General features: G+C 41.3%; 1 protein-coding gene across 1 annotated transcript in view; it reads left to right on the plus strand.

Moving 5' to 3' along the window:
• The window catches only part of SPEF2 (sperm flagellar 2), a 111,945-nt gene that overhangs the window by 78,915 nt on the left and 13,994 nt on the right, over positions 1 to 19,036 (plus strand). The window contains exons 29-30 of the mRNA XM_084628061.1: positions 4,703 to 4,841; positions 5,906 to 6,135. Coding sequence (XP_084484187.1) covers positions 4,703 to 4,841; positions 5,906 to 6,135 — 369 coding nt within the window. The remainder of the gene's footprint in view (positions 1 to 4,702; positions 4,842 to 5,905; positions 6,136 to 19,036) is intronic.

The raw sequence follows: 19,036 nt of genomic DNA on the forward strand, positions 1-19,036 counted from the left end.
GAAGTGTTCTCCAACTGGTTTTTGAATGTTATAATTCTTGATGTCTGATTTGTGTCCATTTATTCTTTTGCGTAGAGATTGTCTGGTTTGGCCAATGTACATCATTTCTCCCAAATCAAATATTGATCCACTGTAATTTTCTCTAGAAAAAAGTAGGATAAAATTGAGCAACAAATGCTGGCATCTTCCCAATGCTAACTAAAACCGGAATTGCTATGTTCAACAACCATTACTGTTTGAAGTGAGCTGTAGCTCACGAAAGCTCATGCTCAAATAAATTGGTTAGTCTCTAAGGTGCCACAAGTACTCCTTTTCTTTTTGTTTTTTTTAGTTTTGTTTGTTTAAAAAGAAGATGACAGTAATATTGCATTGGCAAATTCCCCACAGAAACAAAAGAACAGAAAACTTTTCCTCATTATGTGGGACAGTCTTACAATATGGTTCCAGATATCCTCTAATCACACAAACTGAAAATTGTTCCATTTTACTGCAGTTCTGTAACCATGCAGGAACCAGTCCTGCATTCTGTGCACATCCAAAATTCCTACTGAATTCAGAAGTGCCTTGCTTTTGTAACCATACCACCTGATATTTTCAAATTTGTAAGCTAAGCAGGTTTACATTTAGTAATTGCGTGGGAGGCCTCTCAGAAAAAATTAAGCGCTGCAGGAGGTGTTCATTATTCACTAGGTAATGTGAGTCCCTCCTGTTTACAATAGTAAACCAGTGCAGCATAGTTTTAGAATGCACTGTACTCCTAGAGTCTAGAATTAGTTCCTTTGCTTTTTTACACAGCCCATTAAAGACAATGAAAAGACTCCCACTGACTTCAAAAGGCTTTGGGTAGAACTGGTTATACATGGGGTAACTCCACTGTCTTCATAGGGTCCCGGTCCCACAGCAGAGAGGGGTGGCGTGAGCTTATTGCAGAGCTGCTGCTCAGGGATGGGGAATCTCCTGGCATCCCAGCCTCAGAAATCATCCAGGCTGCACCTTCTTCACTACTATGTGTTAGCTGTTGGGTACATAGGAACTGGGGGCTCCTGCTGCAGGTGACAGGCATCTCAGGTACTTAAAGCCATGGCCTGGAGTAGGGAAGCACCTAACTGCAGAGTCTACAGCTACATAAGGCCAGCACTGAGGATTGAGAGTCCCAATGCTGCCGTTGCAAGGTTCAAGCATGCTCAGTGTTGGAATTGCCAGCTAGAAGGTGCACCTGTCTAAGGCTGGCCTCTGGCAGTTGGCCCTATGGCTGTAGCCAGAGGAGCTACAGGTAACTCTGTGACTATTGAGGGCCATTAAACTAGGAGCAGATAAAGAAACGAGTTAACCTCAAGGAACAGAGGTCACCAGTAGGAAAGGAATGTCAAGGGGAGCAGGGAAAGTGGAAGCAGGTCAGGTTTGCAGGGGGAGAATAGGACCAGCTGTTTGGGGAGCATGTCCAAGGTAGAAGGGAAATAAGCATGAGGAGAGGTGGTGGTGACCAGGTAGTGGAATAGCATGTAGATGGGAGCAGAGGGGAAAAGAAGGCTGGTGACTGCAGGTTCCCAGGGGCTAAGTGCTCACTGAGCTAGGGTTGGAGAAATGATGTTTACAAGTGGCTTGCTCAAATGGCAGGATGGGTCCTGGGGGAGGGATTTGTCAGAATTGATCAGGTATCTTCTGGCTATGGAACTTTATTGAGCTGAGGCCAGGAGCACATACAGTGGTTGGTGAAATAGGGTGGTGCTGGAGACATGACTATAGAATGTCTTAATGAGGAAGGAGATAAATCTGAGTGGAGTTTCCCTGATCATTATGAAGGTTCTGCTCACTATGGACACTGGGAAACCCACATTGGTACAGCTTAACGAGAAAAACTGGGGGTTGAGGAAGCTGTGTATGGCAATACATAGAGTTAAGCAGAGGTGTGTGATCAAAATGAAAAATGTCTCTGAGATTCAGTACTGAGTATACAGTGGTGCCGCCACACCAGGCCCACACTCGGAAGGGGCCCATGATGAATACATGGGGGCCCATAAATATGTTTGGTGCCAGGCCCACAAAAGGTTAATCCAGCCGTAGTTCTGGTTGGCCTAGTCACAGTTGACCTCGGACCACTGGGTGCTCGACATGATATCTTCGGACTACACCCTGAAGTTCGTGGTTGACCCTCCCTCCCACCCCACTTCTCCATCCCTCTTCAAGGACCCTTCTCACAAGCAACTACTCATTCAAGAGGTCAAGAACCTCCTACACCCGGGGGCAATACAGAAGGTCCCTCCAGACTTGAAAGGGAAAAGGTTCTACTCCTGCTATTTACTAATCCCCAAAGCAAAAGGGGGCCTCAGATCCATTCTGGACCTGCGCCGCCTCAGTAAGTCTCTCAAGAAGTTGCAGTTTCGCATGGTCTCTCTAGCTTCCATTATTCCCTCCCTGGATCCAGGATACTGGTACGCCACCCTTGACTTAAAGGATGCATATTTCCATCTTCCCGGGACACAGGCGTTTCCTCCATTTTGTGTTAGGCCACTGCCATTTTCAATTCATGGCGCTGCTCTTCGGTCTCTCGTCAGCCCTGAGAGTGTTTACAAAGTGCATAGCACCAGTGGCCACTTACCTGGGGCACTGAGGGGTTGCAAATTTATCCATACATCGACGATAAAGGGCCAATCCTGGGATCAGGTGCAGCATCATCTCGACCTTGTTTGCGCCACCTGTCACGACCTGGGACTGTTAATAAATGAGAAAGTCAACCTTAATTCCAGTGCAACGCATAGAGTTAATTGGAATGGTCCTAGACTCTAATCAGGCCAGAGCCTTCCTCCTCGAGGCTCAGTTCCAAGCCATAGCGGATCTGATCTCATGGATGCCAGCCCACCTTCTCACCACCGCTCATACATGCCTGCGATTGTTAGGCCACATGGCGGCCAGCACTGACGTGGTCTGGCACGCATGGCTCTGCCTCAGCCCCTGCAGGCGTGGCTAGTGTCAGTCTACCTCCCCAACAGCCTTCCATCTGCCACTCGAGGGTAGGATGTTTTTCGCCCAGGACATGACTGCCAGGTTCCTCAAGGGCCTCGAGCACTTCTACCTGCACGTCAAGGACCCTGTTACTCAGTGGGACCTGAATCTTGTGCTCTCGGGGCTTATGGCACCACCCTTCGAGCCTCTGGCTTCCTGCTCTCTCCTCCTTTCCTGGAAGGACATCTGCCCGCCAAGTCTCTGAAATTAGGGCGCTTACCTCAGAACTGTCCTAAACAGTCTTTTAGTTAAGGTTAACAGTTAAGGTCCAGCTGCGGCCACATCCAGCTTTCCTGCCTCAGGTGGTCTCACAGTTTCATACGGGCCAGGACATTTACTTACCTGTCTTTTTTCCAAAGCCACATAAGTTGGAGGAGGAGAAGCGTAGGTTGCATTCCCTAGACATCAGGAGGGTGCTAACCTTTTGCATTGAAAGGACCAAACCATTCCACAAATCAATGCAATTGTTCGTCTTGGTGGCCAACAGGATGAAAGGTCATCCAGTGTCCCGTCAAATAATTTCTTCTTGCATCATTTGCTGCTGCTACGATCAGGCAAAGGTGCCTCCTCTGATGATTGTAACTGCCCATACAACCAGGGCGCAAGCCTCTTTGTCAGCTTTCCTAGCCTAAGTGCCTATCCAGGACATCTGTAGGGTAGCCACCTGATTGTCCGGCCACATGTTCATGTCCCATTACGCACTTAACCCAGCAGGCTTCAGTAGAGCAGTGCTGCAAGCCTCTAGACTGTGAGCTCTGAGCCCACCTCCAAGGATACTGCTTGTGAGTCACCTAGAATGGAATCGATATGAGCATGTACTCAAAGAAGAAAAAACAGTTACCTACGTTTTTGTAACTGTTGTTCTTTGAGATGTGTTGCTCACGTTCATTCCATTACCCGTCCTCCTGCCCCTCTGTTGGAGTTGCTGGCAAGAAGGAACTGAGAGGGCATAGGGATACCACTAAGGCAAAAATCTCTGATGACTGTGCACGTGAGCGTGCGGACACCTAGAACAGAATGGACATGAGCAACATATCTTGAAGAACAACAGTTACAAAACGGTAGGTAACCGTTTTTTCCTCACAGTATGCCACCCATTTTCACAAAGAGGGAATTGTAAGAACAAACATTGGCTATGGTTCCCATAAAATTTGTATCATTTGAGATTTGCTTTTTCCCCTTTTGAAAAATCTGAGAAAGGAATGGTCTCTCCCTGAAAAGATTTCATTTTTTAAATTACCTAAATATTAATGGTATAATTTTTAAATAAAAGGAACACTTCCTCTTTAGAATATATACATTTTATATTCAAGTTCTAAGGGAAATGTTTTGAAATCATATTCAGTGGACTATCTGCTTTTTCATCATTGAGCTTCTAAATCTAACACTTTTGTCAGAGGGTACTGTCTGAATTAATGTCTTTTTATCACCTCTTCCTTCTACATCAGTTTGGTTAAGATTGCTATATCCTTATGATATGCACATTCTGGTATCAACAGTAGGTATATTTTCTAAAACAAATTCTGGAGTCTGAGTGAATTAAAAAAATATAAAGTAATATATGAACACAGAAATCTAAATAGGCATTTTGATGCCTGAGTGCAGGTTTTGGTGCTTAATTTTAGGTGCCTAAGTAAGTTTGAAAATAGGTTTCAGATTGTATAAATAAATTATTATTCTGAAATGACTGTTTCAACAGAGGAAGCTGCAAAATCTCGACTGCAGCTGATAAAGACAAAGGCATTAACATTTGTTGAAGAACTAGTAATGAAAGCAGAAGAAACTTACAAATATATGGAAAAGTGGCTTGGAGCCAGGTTCCTAGCAGAAATGTCCAGGTAATATATGGCTAATGTTTAAATAGACCTGGTATCTTAGTAGAATAGAAAAGTTATAGTAAAGCTGGTAAAAATAATTGTTCCGACAGGTGACATAAGCAAATAATTTGTAAAAATGTACAAAAATTAATCATTTTGCTTGCTAATTTTACTCTCAGGATTTGGGACTTGATCTTGCCTTATGATATATGCCCTATAGTGCTGCATACCTTGGAAAGTTAAAAAGTGTAGTCAGCAATATTGTATACAATTGTTCAGTCTTATTTTTTTTCTTAGGAAATACAGTTACACTTATGAGCACCAGAAGAGAACCCGAAATTTTGTTCACAGGAAGCCACAATACCAAGTCGTGGCTCCTGCCACCTTGGAATTTTGGGCTATTGTTTGCTATGTTTCTGCCATTCCAGAATCCTCCACCTTTTGTTAAACCCACTGTGTATAGCAGTTGACGGAAGTTATTTTAAAGATCATAAGTACATGAGGGCCTGCTTTGTGACACAAATTAGTCTCCAGTGCCCAAGAGGTGTGTAGATTTGGGACTAATCATGACTCCCTGACTCTCATGTAGAGGGGATCTTCCGTGTGCAGGTCAGACCCTTCCCATTATAATATCCAAGTACTTATGCCTCCACAACAGTATTACTCCTTTCCCTGCAGAATGTGCTCCGTAGATCCAGGAGTCCATGCAGGGGCACATGACAGGGCAACAGGCTGAAGTAAGTGGACAGGGTGAGGTGTGGCAAATACACATCACCTCGTTTTCCTTATGGAGTTCTGAAAATCTCAACCTGTACTATCTTTCCATCGGGTTTTCTCTATGGCTGGGATTCCACTTTAAGTGGGCTTCCCATAGCAGTCACAAATAGAGCTTGCTGCCAGGATGTAGTGAGAAATAACTAGCTTGTCATAGGGCCTCCTGTTGACCCTCCTTCCCATGATCCACACAGAGGATTTGTGGTCCTTAACAGAGAAAATCTCCCATTGATGAAATATTTCAGAATTTGACTCTAAGTTACGATCTTACATTTTAAAGTAATACTTGCTTCCTGCACTTCAATTTTTAGTGTTGACAAATTAACTGAGATTGCACGCCACCACATTGAATGTTCTACGAGAATCCAATATGAACTGGTTTTAGATGAGACAGACTTCTTCATAAGCAATGATGTAAAAGTAATTCCAGATCCTATCCCTCCACCACGGCCTCCACCTGTAGAGACATCTGTAAATGGTACCCTAACTATTTCTCAACTTAGCGTACTCCATAAGCAATTTCTACAGGTGGCACCTAAAGGTAGGAAAGAATTTTCTTACACGTTCATAAGAGAATTAGTTACCTAATCAAGATTTAAAATAACTGTTAGGAGCTACTAAACCATTTTTGATACTTAGCCAACAGCATTACGTACACTAATTTATACTAGTAAGTAAAGATGCTACTACTGTTACTAAGAGCAAAGTCAGAATGCTGGTATCCATTTTCATCTTAATGTGAAATATCTAAACTTAAGTGATCTGTAAGAGTCTTTGATCTGAGTTCCTGTATACTCCAGTATGCTGTGTGTGTTTTAAAAGTGGTGGCCATCTTGCTTAATTCAGAAATTCTGAAAATTCATATGGCAAGAATAATTTTCAAATACAAGTTTTTAATTAAATGAATACTTCTGAGTTCAGTGCAGATGGCAGCCATGTTATTAAAAATGACATCATTTATAACATTGGTGACTTTTTAGCCAAAAGGCAACAAAGCATTGGTTCAAATACCTTGAGTTTCCAACACTTCTAGAATGCCTCTTGTCAATATACAGCAACCATTCCATTTATTTTGCAAGTCGTAGATCAGATATGTTTCTTTTTTTCCTGTAACACTTGTAGATGAAGCGTTTAGCTCAGTTGTGGTTCAGTTACTAGATTCAACGATAGTTTATCCTGCAAGCAGCTTAACTGTAGAGCCAACCAACAATTTCATGCAATTAGTGAATCTATAGGAGTCTCTTCACTTAGTATAAACACGCCCTCCAAATGTGGGAACCCTGGGTAAAAGATTTTAAACTAGTTTCCAGCATGATCTAATACTGGTTTTAGAATTATGCAAAACAATTTAAGTGTTTAAAAATTAAACCTTTTATTTAAATATGTATTATCCTGATTAGTTACATCAATATTAAATTAAATGGAAAATAGTTCACAATCATTTACACAAGGATTCATTACTGGCAGTGTCACAAATTATTATCTTTTGTAGCAAATGACTGCTACCGCCAATCAGGGGTGCTGGAACAATTTGTATAGTGGGAGTGCTGAGAGCTATTGAACCAAACTGTAAACTCTGTATGTAATGGGAATCACTTCAAACCAGGGGGTGCAGCAGCACCCCCAGCACTGCTAGTTCCAGCCCCTATGCCGCCAGTACGCTAAGAAATACCTTGTATAGTTAAACATCATAACCAGATTCACCCAGTGTAATGCATTGAAGCTCACGAAGGCCCACTAAGGATGAATTTGGTCCTTCAGGTTGAAATTCATTTCATTGTATATTTACGGGAAAAAAGTGAGGTCACTTTTTGAGCTTGAAAACTGTTTGGCTGAGAAACATGTTTACAGTTTTCCTTTAAAGAGATGTCTATCTGTCTTGTGTATGTATCTGTGAGAGAGAGCATTCCAAAGTGCTCTGCAGCAAATAAAATAACAGATAGTATTGTGCATATAACTAATTATAAGAAGCAGGGAATATCTTATATTTGCATTCATTTATAGAGTTCCATAGGAGTAAAGCAGACTTCACAGACATCAAACATGGCTGGTCATTCCCTCAAGGAGCTTTCGTTTTAGATTTATTTATTAAATATATAAGTCTATAAAAAGGTGTCTAACACAGACTTTAACACCCTTGACATTTCTATATAGTTAAATGCAGCAATAATTTCCATCATATATTGATGACAACCAGTTAAATCTTATAGCAAAAAAAATGTAGAATATCTCACCTTCCTCCAATGTTGCCCCTTAAGTAGCACCTCCTCCAGTAAAAGAAAGGTCAACAGACTCAAGCTATTCTGGACCAAGTGGGGAACAAGTTCCAAAGCCAAGTCAAGAATGCCCTACCAGCAGTTCCCTCTCTTTTAAAGCCAAAGGGACTGCAGTTCAAGAGCCTCCACTGATCTCTGCAGTGACAGTATAGCACAGAAATAGAGCTGCTCTCAAGTAGGCAGGTCGCGGGCCACATGCATTTTGTTGTTATTATTTTACGTTATTGGTATTATGGTAATGCTAGTGGCTAGGAACCCACAGGATCAAAAACAACTCCTTAAACTCTATAATGATAGAAACATATAGGTACCCAGTGAAGATAACAAGCGCTGGTGTAATGTCCTGACAGATATATATCTTGCTTAACAAGTGGGCTGCTGCATTCTGCACTTTGTTCAGCATTTGAATGGATTTAAGATGTAGCCCCATGAAGAGCACATTGCAGTAATTTAATTCTGTAGTGACAAAGGCATGAATCATGGTAATAAGATACATATCTTCCTCTCCCCTGCCCCCCAAAATAAATCAATAAATCTCAACCTCCTGGCCAGACACAAATGAAAGAAAACAGTCAGGTTCCTGCTGAAATGTGATCATCCCACAGTAATTAGGAATCTAACCAAATACTCCAGTGAGAAGTGAGAGACAGACACCTTAATCAGAGAAGCAGATATAATCCTCACCATATCTTCCGATTGGTTTCCCCAACCAATCAACATATCTAGATTGAGCTTTAGCCAGCTCACTCTCAATACAGCCAAACACTGGAAAAGGTACTCTACTGTACTATCTGGGGCAGAAGGAACAGAAATAATAGATTGGAATCATCTGTCTGTTGAAAGCAATGCAGCTCATGCTATCTCACTGACCCTCCTAAAAAAAATGTTGAACAAGAAGAAACCCTGCAGTTAGTACTTTCATGGAGAAATGGCAATTGCCAAACACTACTTCCTGGGAACTTTGAGAAAAAAATTGAGGACAACCCTGTCCCTTCCCCCATGGTGCATACATATGGTCCATAGCAACTTACTATGGTCAGTGGTGTTGCAAGCAGTGGATATATCTAAAGATATCCGCATGTTCAGCCTTCATTCACTGATAGGATGAAGTCATCAATCAATGCGATCAACATAATCTCTGTCCCATAACCTAGTTGGTACCCCAGTTGACAAGAATCAAGGAAATCTGAGATATGTAGGTAATTTTAACCATGAAGAGAAGATTAGATACAGGACTGTAGTTAACCAGATAAGTCAACATCATTTTTTTGCATCTTGAACAAAAACCTTATCAATTATTCTTTAAGAAAGCCAGCAGCATACTCTTAAGAGAGGCACTGACAGTTTGGATTATCACTGGATTCAGAACCTCCCCAGGTTCAGGAAGGACATGAATCCAGAACTGAGGTTGGGGCTCAAAGATCGCCCTCCAGTACTTCACAGAGCACCACTGGCTGAAACAGATGACAGCATTTGTCCCCCAAACAGTTGCCCTGCTTCCACAGAAGCAGACACTTTGGTCAGAATCAAAGTGTCTCCACAAAATAAAAAGGAGTTTCCTCACAAACCAAACTAGAGTCATTGTCTGAGTGGAGTCAGTTGGATTGTCCAAGTTATCAGTCATCGAAAAAGGTCTGTGGAACAAGATTTTGGAGATGGGATAGTAGAAGAAAAAAATTTTTTCTTTATCTCCTCCACAGTATAACAACTTTAAAAACCCTCCTGAAAACAATAATAGAGTGGTCTGTTGGAAGAACAGCCCTCCCCTTCAGAGTGCTCTTGTTCCATCAAGAGCAGACCATCAAAACCGTTTCCTTGCCATAATGAAAAAGGTATGCTGCAATCTTCTATTTCTGCAGGAGGTAATGGTCCAAAGACATAGGTAACATATCCAGTCAACCCACCTCCAGTCCTTATCTAAACACTAGCTCAAGATTGTCGTCAGCCGTGGTCCTCATGGAGGCCTGAATTTATTCAGAGGAATAATCATCAGAATAGATGTTTAAGTGGCTGATCATGAACAGTCCAGGAGAATCTAACACTGCACCAGCAGGGACTCAGGTAGGAACACTGGTGTGATATGTATGCCAAGATTAGTATCTTTTATTTGGGATCTCACACACAAGATGGACATATTGTATTCAATCCATTTTTGGTGAAAGACCTATGCAGTAGATTGGATACAAACAGCACAGACTCACCACCTCCTCAGCAATCCTTTTCAGTTCCTACTGTACAAAACATCCAAATGAGACCAACTGCACAAATACAGGTCCAGCAGTATTGTCCAGCCAGGTTTTGGTAATATATGCAAGATTGGGAACCTCATTCTTTCTTACATCATGGATGGTGGAAACTTTATGACCAAATATGCTAACGCATATCAGCGTCAGCCAATGACTTCAGTTCTTGTCTGCTGACATGCCATTCACCAGAGTGATGACAACAGGGGAAACCACTGGGATCAAAACGAATTGGTTTTAGTTTATATCCATATTAGCAGTAGTAGCTGGAGTAGTAGTATTTGTAGTATGGTAATGTCTTCTAAGCAATAAACACATATGAGTATAAAAATAAATTATCCCTATCCCAAAAAGCTTACGCTCAAGGTATATGGCAAGAAACAACAGGTGGGTACAACAAACAGTCAAGGGAGGATAATATGACAATAAGTCAGTTATGATTTGTATAATAAGCAGAGATCACAGCACAACAGCACTCCTCTTTAATTTCTCCCTTTCCTGTCTCTTCTTGTCTTTTAGCACAAGAATCTAGGCTCCCTAGTCATTGAGGCCAATCACATTCACCCAGGCCACCAACAACCTCTAAACTTTTAGAGCTCTCATTGCCCCAACCAATTAATAATAATAATAAAGAATAATAATGATAGTGCCTAATCCTTCAATCCTAACTCATGTGAGTAGTCCTCAGATTACTTGTGATACTAAAGTCACCAGACTACTTATGAGTATGGGCTATAGGATTAGGCATTAATATAGATACTTACAGATACACAATACCTACAGATATTAATCCTAATACCTCTATTCCCCACCACCAGAACGATTAAGTGGCAAGACTGCACATTTGGATAAAATTAAAAGAACAAGTCTTCCATAGCAGCGGTTTTCAAACTGTGGGTCGGGACCCCAAAGTGGGTTGCAGCCCCATTTTAATGGGGTTGCCAGGGCTGGCTTAGACTTGCTGTGGCCAGGGGCCGAAGCCAAAGCCTGAGCCCCACTGTCTGGGGTCGAAGCCTGAGGGCTTCAGCTTTGTGCAGTGGGGCTGAGATTACAGGCCCCCTGTCTGCGGCTGAAGTCCTTGGGCTTTGGCTTTGCCCCTCCCTTCCCCGGGACAACGGGACTTTGTCTTTGGCCCCCCCACCCAGGTGGCAGGACTTGGGTGGGGTCAGGCTTTGGTCCCCCCTGCTGGGGTCCTGTAGTAATTTTTTTCATCAGAAGGGGATCGTGGTACAATGAACCCCTGTTCTACAGTATGTAAATAACAAAAATCCTAAACTTGATCTGAAGCCTCATCAGAATCCGGGCAAAGGATTTAAGAATGTTAAAGTATCATGTTTAAGTATCAAGTTGGCTGGGTATAACATTACTGTGATTACATATAGCAGAATTTTGAATTAAATGCAGTCTCTCAATTAACTTCTCTGGAAAACCAGAGAAGAGAGTTAAAAACAGGAGAAAGAATTAATTTTGGAAGAAACAGAGATGTAAAGTGCCTTTTCACATGAAATTTGGATGGAAAATATTTTTGAAAAGAAAAAAGGCTGTCTTGATGATATATTTAATAGATTGACAAAATCAGAGGAGAAAAGGCAAATCCAGTATATTTTAACAATAGGGTGAGGCCATAAAGTTCAGTCATCTCAAAAATTAAATTTTAAACAGTTTTATGTTTCCTAGGACTGTAAAGTATTAAAGAGCTGCTGGTGCTTCACAGACAACTTTGTTCTGTCCTTCACCCTTGGTTCTCTATGGAGACACCTTACTCACAACTCTGAGCATCAATGGATTAAAAAACAGACTTGTACTGGACCTAGATATATGCTGGTGCAATCTCTCAGTTAACAAGGAAACATATATGTTAGTGTCATTGTATTAATTTGAGGTGAATTTTTAATGTTTATTGGGTCCATAAAGTCTTTTGATCAGTTTTCTTATGGTAATTTAAAGTATACCCCTGATGAATGTGCTGTATTGTTCTCTAGTAAGGGTGTCCCTGTTCTGTAATAGAAGACCCAGGACAGGTCTGAAATTGAGCCACTAATTCACAGTCAACATTTTTCTCTTCTTTTTTTCCCCAGTCTTTTTGGATGTAGTCTATCTTGTCAGCAAAATCCAACTGTCTACTTAAGTTTGTTTGATCTGATCTCCTTTGATTTTCTTCAGCAGCACCTTCTTATGACTGGATTAATTTCCAAAAATGCATCTTTGTTTTCTGGAACTTATTAATATTTTACTAAATGTGCCCTACTGAATCCTATTTTAAATTCACCCGCTTTGCATTTCTAAACTAACTAAAATAAATTCTGTCCCATTCTTTTCTTCTATTTATAATTGATATGCATGATTATGTTTGTAGTTTATGCCATTTCTTCATAATCATGACCTGTATGACCCATATCAGTCCAATTTGTAGAGCTAACCATTCAAATGAAGCAACCATGAATCAAGTCTTTATTTACTTCTCTATTCTAAATCCAAAAATCATTTAGAATACTTGTAAATTTAGACATAGTGAAAAATAGACAACTTAGACCTGAGCTGCTCTCTGGCATTCAGGGCATGTACAGTTTGAAGATTATCTTTCTAATCAATCATGACAGATTATTTGTAGTCAGAATTTATCCCAGGCCTTATTATTTCAGTATTTACCAAATATAAAATAGCCAATGGCCACCATCTTCTTATTATTTGCATCAAAAACTGCAGATACTGTAAGCCTGACATCAGTTTAATTTTGTTGCATCATTGGATTTGAAATAGCTAAATTTGAGACTCCATTTAATTCAATTGGAAGTCTGTCCTTCAGTGGGAGTTTTGCCTGAGTAAGGAATTCAGAGCTGGGCCCATGATTTCAAATATCTTCTATAATGTATACTAAAAGGGGTTCAGATTTATGTCCATTTCCCAGCACTTTTGTGAGTACAAATCAAAATCTTTAGAACAGTAAACTTATTTAGCTGCAATTTGATGTTAAGTATGAGTAGGAGCTGTAGTTTTGTTTGTAGACATAGGTAATGAGACCTCCATAACTAGTGTTCATTTTTTCCGAGGGTAATTTTTCTTTCATTATATTTCTTTCAAAAGTAGAAAATCTTTTGATTCTTATTTATCATTTACCTCTCCAGTTAGATCTCTTATTTAATCATATAGTTTCATTTATTTAATCTTTCAAAAATCTGTCTGCACAGCTTAAAATCTTTGCTTGTACATAATTACCTTATATCGAGAAGAATCCCAAAGAGCTTTACGTACACGTTTGTGCCTACAAATATATTATATGTATCTATTTAGGTTTTAAGATACCCATCAGCATGGTATACAAAAAACCTATCCCCTTCACTGCACACACATGAATATGCACACACACAATTACTTCACTCATTTGCCCACTTTTGCAGGGGTGGGCAAATTTTTGGGGTGTAGGAGGGTGCTCTGGGCTGGGTCAGAGGGATTTGGAGGGCAGGAGGGGGATCAGGGCTGGAGCAGGGGGTTGGGGTGCGGGAAGGGGTGTAGGCTTCAGCTGGAGATGAGGGGTTTGGGGTGCAGGAGGGTGCTCTGGGCTGGGATAAAGAGGTTGGAGAGTGGGAGGGGGATCAGGGCTGGGGCAGGGGGCTGGAGTATGGGGAGAGGTTCAGGGGTGCAGGTTCCAGGCGTCTCTTACCTTAAGCAGCTCCTGGAAGCAGCGGCATGTCCCTTCTCCGGCTCCTACGCGGAGTTATGGCCAGGCGGCTCTGCATGCTGCCCCATCCACAGGCACTGCCCCTGCAGCTTCCATTGGAGTTCCAGAGGAGGCCATGCCGCTGCTTCCGGGAGCTGTGTGGCGCGGCCCCTGACCCTGCTCCACAGGTCGAGTGCCAGAGGGGGGCTATGCTGCGGCTTCCGGGAGCCACGTGGAGTGGCCCCCAACCCTGAGCCTCGGCTCAAGCGCTGGAGCAGGGCCATGCAGTTGCTTCCAGGAGCCACGTGGAGCAGCCCCCAGCCCTGCTCCCCGGCTCGAGCGCTGGAGTGGGGCAGACCCCACTCCCCAGCGGGAGCTTGAGGGCCAGCTTAAAACGGCTGGTGGGCCAGATTCGGCCCGCGGGCTGTAGTTTGCCCACCCCTGCCCTATTAAAATACCACTGCCTCTGATGTTAAACATAGCCAGCCCTTAGGAACATCAAGAGCTGATCAGAAATTATTGAAACTTGGTTTCAAATAAAAAAGGGGTAGGGGGACTTCCATTAAACATTTTCCCTATTTTTCAACCAGATCTGATAATTCTTATCTTAATTGTTGCAAGGGTTTTCTTTCTGTTTCATATTTTCTGCTCATATAATTCATCATCTCTGTCATTCCTATGATATCCTTTGGTTTGGGCAAGTGAATTGTTTACCTCTGAAATTGAAACAAGTTCAAAATCTATAACTGATAACTTTTGAGGCTCTTTAAAAATTGATCTTTATATTTGCAGAGCTTGTCTCATGTTTGTCCTCTCTCATAATTCAGGCACTGTGATTCATCTTTATGTCTTCCAACCCTATTGCTTGCCCTTTTAAAATGGTTTGCCTTATTCACTTGGCACATGTACCAAAAAATTTCTTATTTGTTCCTGGGTTTTTTCTGTCTCCTTTAAAAATATAATTTTATTTTTACTTTGTAGTTTTATTTTATTGTTGTAACATGCCTAATTTAGTTGAAAGGACATTTTTGTTATGTTATTATATGTTATCTGGATTCATTACTTACTGAAACGTGTTAACACTTAAAGTTGCTGTATATATCAGTAAATAATTATTGACTTTGGAAAACAGCCTACTTAAAAACAATTCTGCACATTATATATCCTTTTTTTACATTTATTTCCCCTCAGTCTTCAAAGCAAACAACCTCCATATGAAATTAAGATACTTGAGGCATATCTTCAAGTGGTGTAAATTGTTATAGCTCCAGTGACTTTAAAGGAGTTATGACAATTTGCACTAGCTGAGGATCTGCCCCTTAGTCCTTATTTCTTGGCCACTTATCTGCTGGTGCTGCTTATTCCCCACATGATATTATAATCCTCTACTTGTAAACAGAGAATATAACTTCTGTTGAAAATAAGGAGCTATGGCAAAACACTACAGCCATATCACCTCAAGCTGTCAACTTGTTATGTCAACTGCATAACCGAGGAAGTGTGGGGCAGTCAGACTAATTACATGTAGCAGCATCACATTAGCAACTCAGATGCAGTTTGTGGTTCACTATAACCCCTAAATCCTTTTCAGCAGCACTACTACCTAGACAGTTATCCCCCATTTTGTAGTTGTGCATTTGATTTTGCACTTGTCTTTATTGAATTTCATCTTGTTAAAATTTGAGAATTGGTCTGAGTTCATCAAGGTAATTTTGAATTTTAAATCTGTCCTCCAAAGTGCTTGCAATCCCTCCCAGCTTGGTGTCATCTTCAGAGTTTATGAGCGTACTTTTCACTCCATTATTCTAGTCATTAATGGAAATACTGAATAGTACCAAACCCAGTACTGACCCCTGAGAGAACCCACTAGATGCTTTATATTATACATACTTTATATTCCCAGTTTAACAGTAAACAATTGATAACTACTCTTTGAGTATGGTCTTTCAACCAGTTGTGTATCCATCTTCTAGTAATTTCATCTAGATCACATTTCCCTAGTTTGCTTATGAGAATGTCATGCGGAACTGTGTTAAAAGCTTGCAAACAGAGTGTTACCTTGATATTCTTAGCAAATTCCAGTTTAAGTAATATTTTGTTACCAAACTCCTCTGTGGCACTCCAAAGAATATGATTACCTCATTTCTTGTCCTAAAAGGGTCTCTGTGTGTGAATGAGTGATATACCTGACACAGTTATTGAAAGTTGTAAAGTGTTTTGGGATCCATATAAGTGTATGATGATATAAATGACATTATCATTCTTGGCCAAATCCTTGGCTTAAGCAATGCCAGTAAAGAGCATCATATTCCTTTACTGCTATATAAGCCAACTACATATTAATAGTGAGGCTAGACAGGCCACAATAATGGAAATAATAATAAGAGACCTACACCTGGTCATAGAGAATGAGGTGCAGAATCACTTGGGTCCCAGTCCTTCACTGGACCCATGGACCTTAGGTCTGCAATATTTTCCATGCAGCTGACTTCCACAAGGGAAGAGGAGTTATAAACTAATCAGAAAGGTTAACCTTTTTGTAGGTGGGTGAGATTCACTGGGAAAACCACATCCTTTCATTTCCTGAAGGCCGTGTATTCTCTTCTGGTCAATGTCACCATTTCAGAGCTGTCAGATAGGAGGGTTGTATTATGGAGGTGTGTCCTCTTCAAGGCCCCTCTGGTTGGCTATCAGACAGAAAGAATCAGCTCCACACTCCCTGGTGAGAGATCAGGAATCCACTGAGCATACTCAGTGCCGTAACTATATAATCTACAATCCCATGTAGAAAAAGAGTCGTGGTCTCCGCTCTCTGGGTATATGAAGGAATTGGGTAGGGCATAATCACTAGACAGCAGCTTCTGAAGGGGGAGTTCATCTCTTCATGATGCTCTTCAGTGTCTCTGGCTGTAGAGCACAGCTGGCTCCATAGCTTTGACTGCATTTTTGCCACAAAGGCTCAAGGAGCCAGGGTCTGAACAGCTAAAACAAAAAATCACATCTTCATACTGCGAAGGGGACAGGGGAGGTGAATGGGACAAGGGAGGTGAAAAACAGAAAATATTATAGCAAATGTAGCAACAGCTCTTTAAAATAATCATTGATAATGGAAATGGATTTAAATTATAAAAAGTTAAATATGTGTATATACCAATGAAAATTTTTATAATATTGACAATTAAGAACTGAGCGGGAAGAATATAATTTCAGAAGACTATGGGTCTCAAAGCAGAGTTCTGAGGTACTCTAATATACCATGGGCCAGATTTTCCCTGTTCCTAATGAAGGTGTGGGATACGGTGCAAGAAGCCGCCTTCTCACTCTATACCCCTCTGGCATACCCTGTGAAAGAATATAGGTATGTCTACAGTACGAAATTAGGTCAAATGTATAGAAGTCGTTTTTTTAGAAATCGTTTTTATATATTTGAGTGTGTGTGTCCCCACACAGAAAATGCTCTAAGTGCATTAAGTGCATTAACTCGGCGGAGTGCTTCCACAGTACCGAGGCAAGCATCGACTTCCGGAGTGTTGCACTGTGGTAGCTATCCCACAGTTCCCGCAGTCTCCAGAAATGAGATTCAAAAGTTCGTGGTTCTTTTCCTGTCTACCTGGCCAGTGCATCTGAGTTGAGAGTGCTGTCCAGAGCGGTCACAATAATAGACCACTCTGGGATAGCTCCCGGAGGCCAATACTGTCAAATTGTGTCCACAGTACCCCGAATTCGACCCGGCAAGGCTGATTTAAGCGCTAATCCACTTGTCAGGGGTGGAGTAAGGAAATCGATTTTAAGAGCCCTTTAAGTCGAAAAAAAGGGCTTCATCATGTGGACGGGTTTACATCGATTTAACGCTGCTAAATTCGACCTAAAGTCCTAGTGTAGTCCAGGGCTCAGCAACAATTGCATCACCTGTAAATATCTGACTGCAAGTACTGGTCTCTCCACTTGCCTTAAGGGTGCACATCACCATAAGTGCGAGGTGAGATACAGGTTGTCATGAACTCATCACCCCAGTGCTCCACTCTCTATTCAATGGGGAGCCAGTGTAGAGTTCGGAATTTCTGTCCTGAGTCCTACATGCGACTGGTTCTGGCTGTCTGAGATAATGCCTTTCCTCCCATGACCTCCGATGTTACACCAGAACTATGAAATTATTTGCTGAGTATGGGAGGAAAGTTTAAGAAAAGTTATGTTTTCAAGGATGAGTGCTACACTCTTTCTATCTCTCAAAAGCAGTAATAAAATTGTACTTCTGCTGAACATTTTTGAAGAAGGTCAAATCAGTTAGGGATACAGTAGGGCATTTCATTCATCCAACAGCAGATTTTGCATGTATTGACTTAAGACTAGCTGATGGATGCTTATGAGCAGGAAAGAAAGAAGACTGCCAACTTCTAAAAGTTCTGATTATATTGTCTTTTAAATTTTGAAAATCAAATAATCTCTATAAGTAAAGAAAGGAATTTAGTGAAGAGTCTACATCTACATATCTCATGACCACCTTGGTTGTAAAGGTGTCCTTTTCATGGTTACAATGGGTGGTTTAGCCCGGTGGCACGCATCTCCTCTCCTCTCCATTTACAGATGGGGAACTGAGGCATAGAGAGTTGCTCAAGGTTACACAGAAAGTCTGTGGCATGCTCTGCATTGAACCCAGGTGTCCCATGTCTCTGGCCAGTGCCCAAACCACTGGGCCATACTTCTTTAGTGAGGAGTCCAGTTTGACCCTGATTCTGCAGACACATGCTTTATGATTTGCAAGATTGGGCCTATACCAGGTATCTTCTAACACAAATACCAAGACACGAAGGTATAGATCCTGATATGCAGATTGTAGATGGAGGTAGTCCAGTGGTCCAAAGAACTACTAAATGAGCTCACGCTCATAGCTGTTAATTAATTTGATTATCAATGGGAAGAACTGCACATGAGAGATTATCTCTGTGCTACATTTACAGCTATTGTTAAAGCTAAATAATAAACTATGTACAACTAGAATAAAGCTGTTAAAAAGTTTTAAAATCCCATTATTGAAAATTAAAGTTAATTCAATAAGTAGAAATTGACAGCTAGTTAAAAATTGCAGCAAAATCTGTACTGAACAGCCATTCAGACAGCCAGAGACCTGTTGTTTCCAGGAGGTGATCTTCTATTAAAGTGAAGCAGAAGTGTATCTTAAGACAAAAGGTTGCTATTAAGGGTAGTCTGTTGTGCAGGTTTCACTCTGTTGCCGGCACCCAGTGCCGAGAGGCTGAACAACAGCTT

The sequence above is a fragment of the Lepidochelys olivacea genome, assembly GCF_965140295.1.
Source record: "Lepidochelys olivacea isolate rLepOli2 genome assembly, chromosome: 5".
In the NCBI taxonomy this organism is placed as follows: Eukaryota; Metazoa; Chordata; order Testudines; family Cheloniidae; genus Lepidochelys; species Lepidochelys olivacea.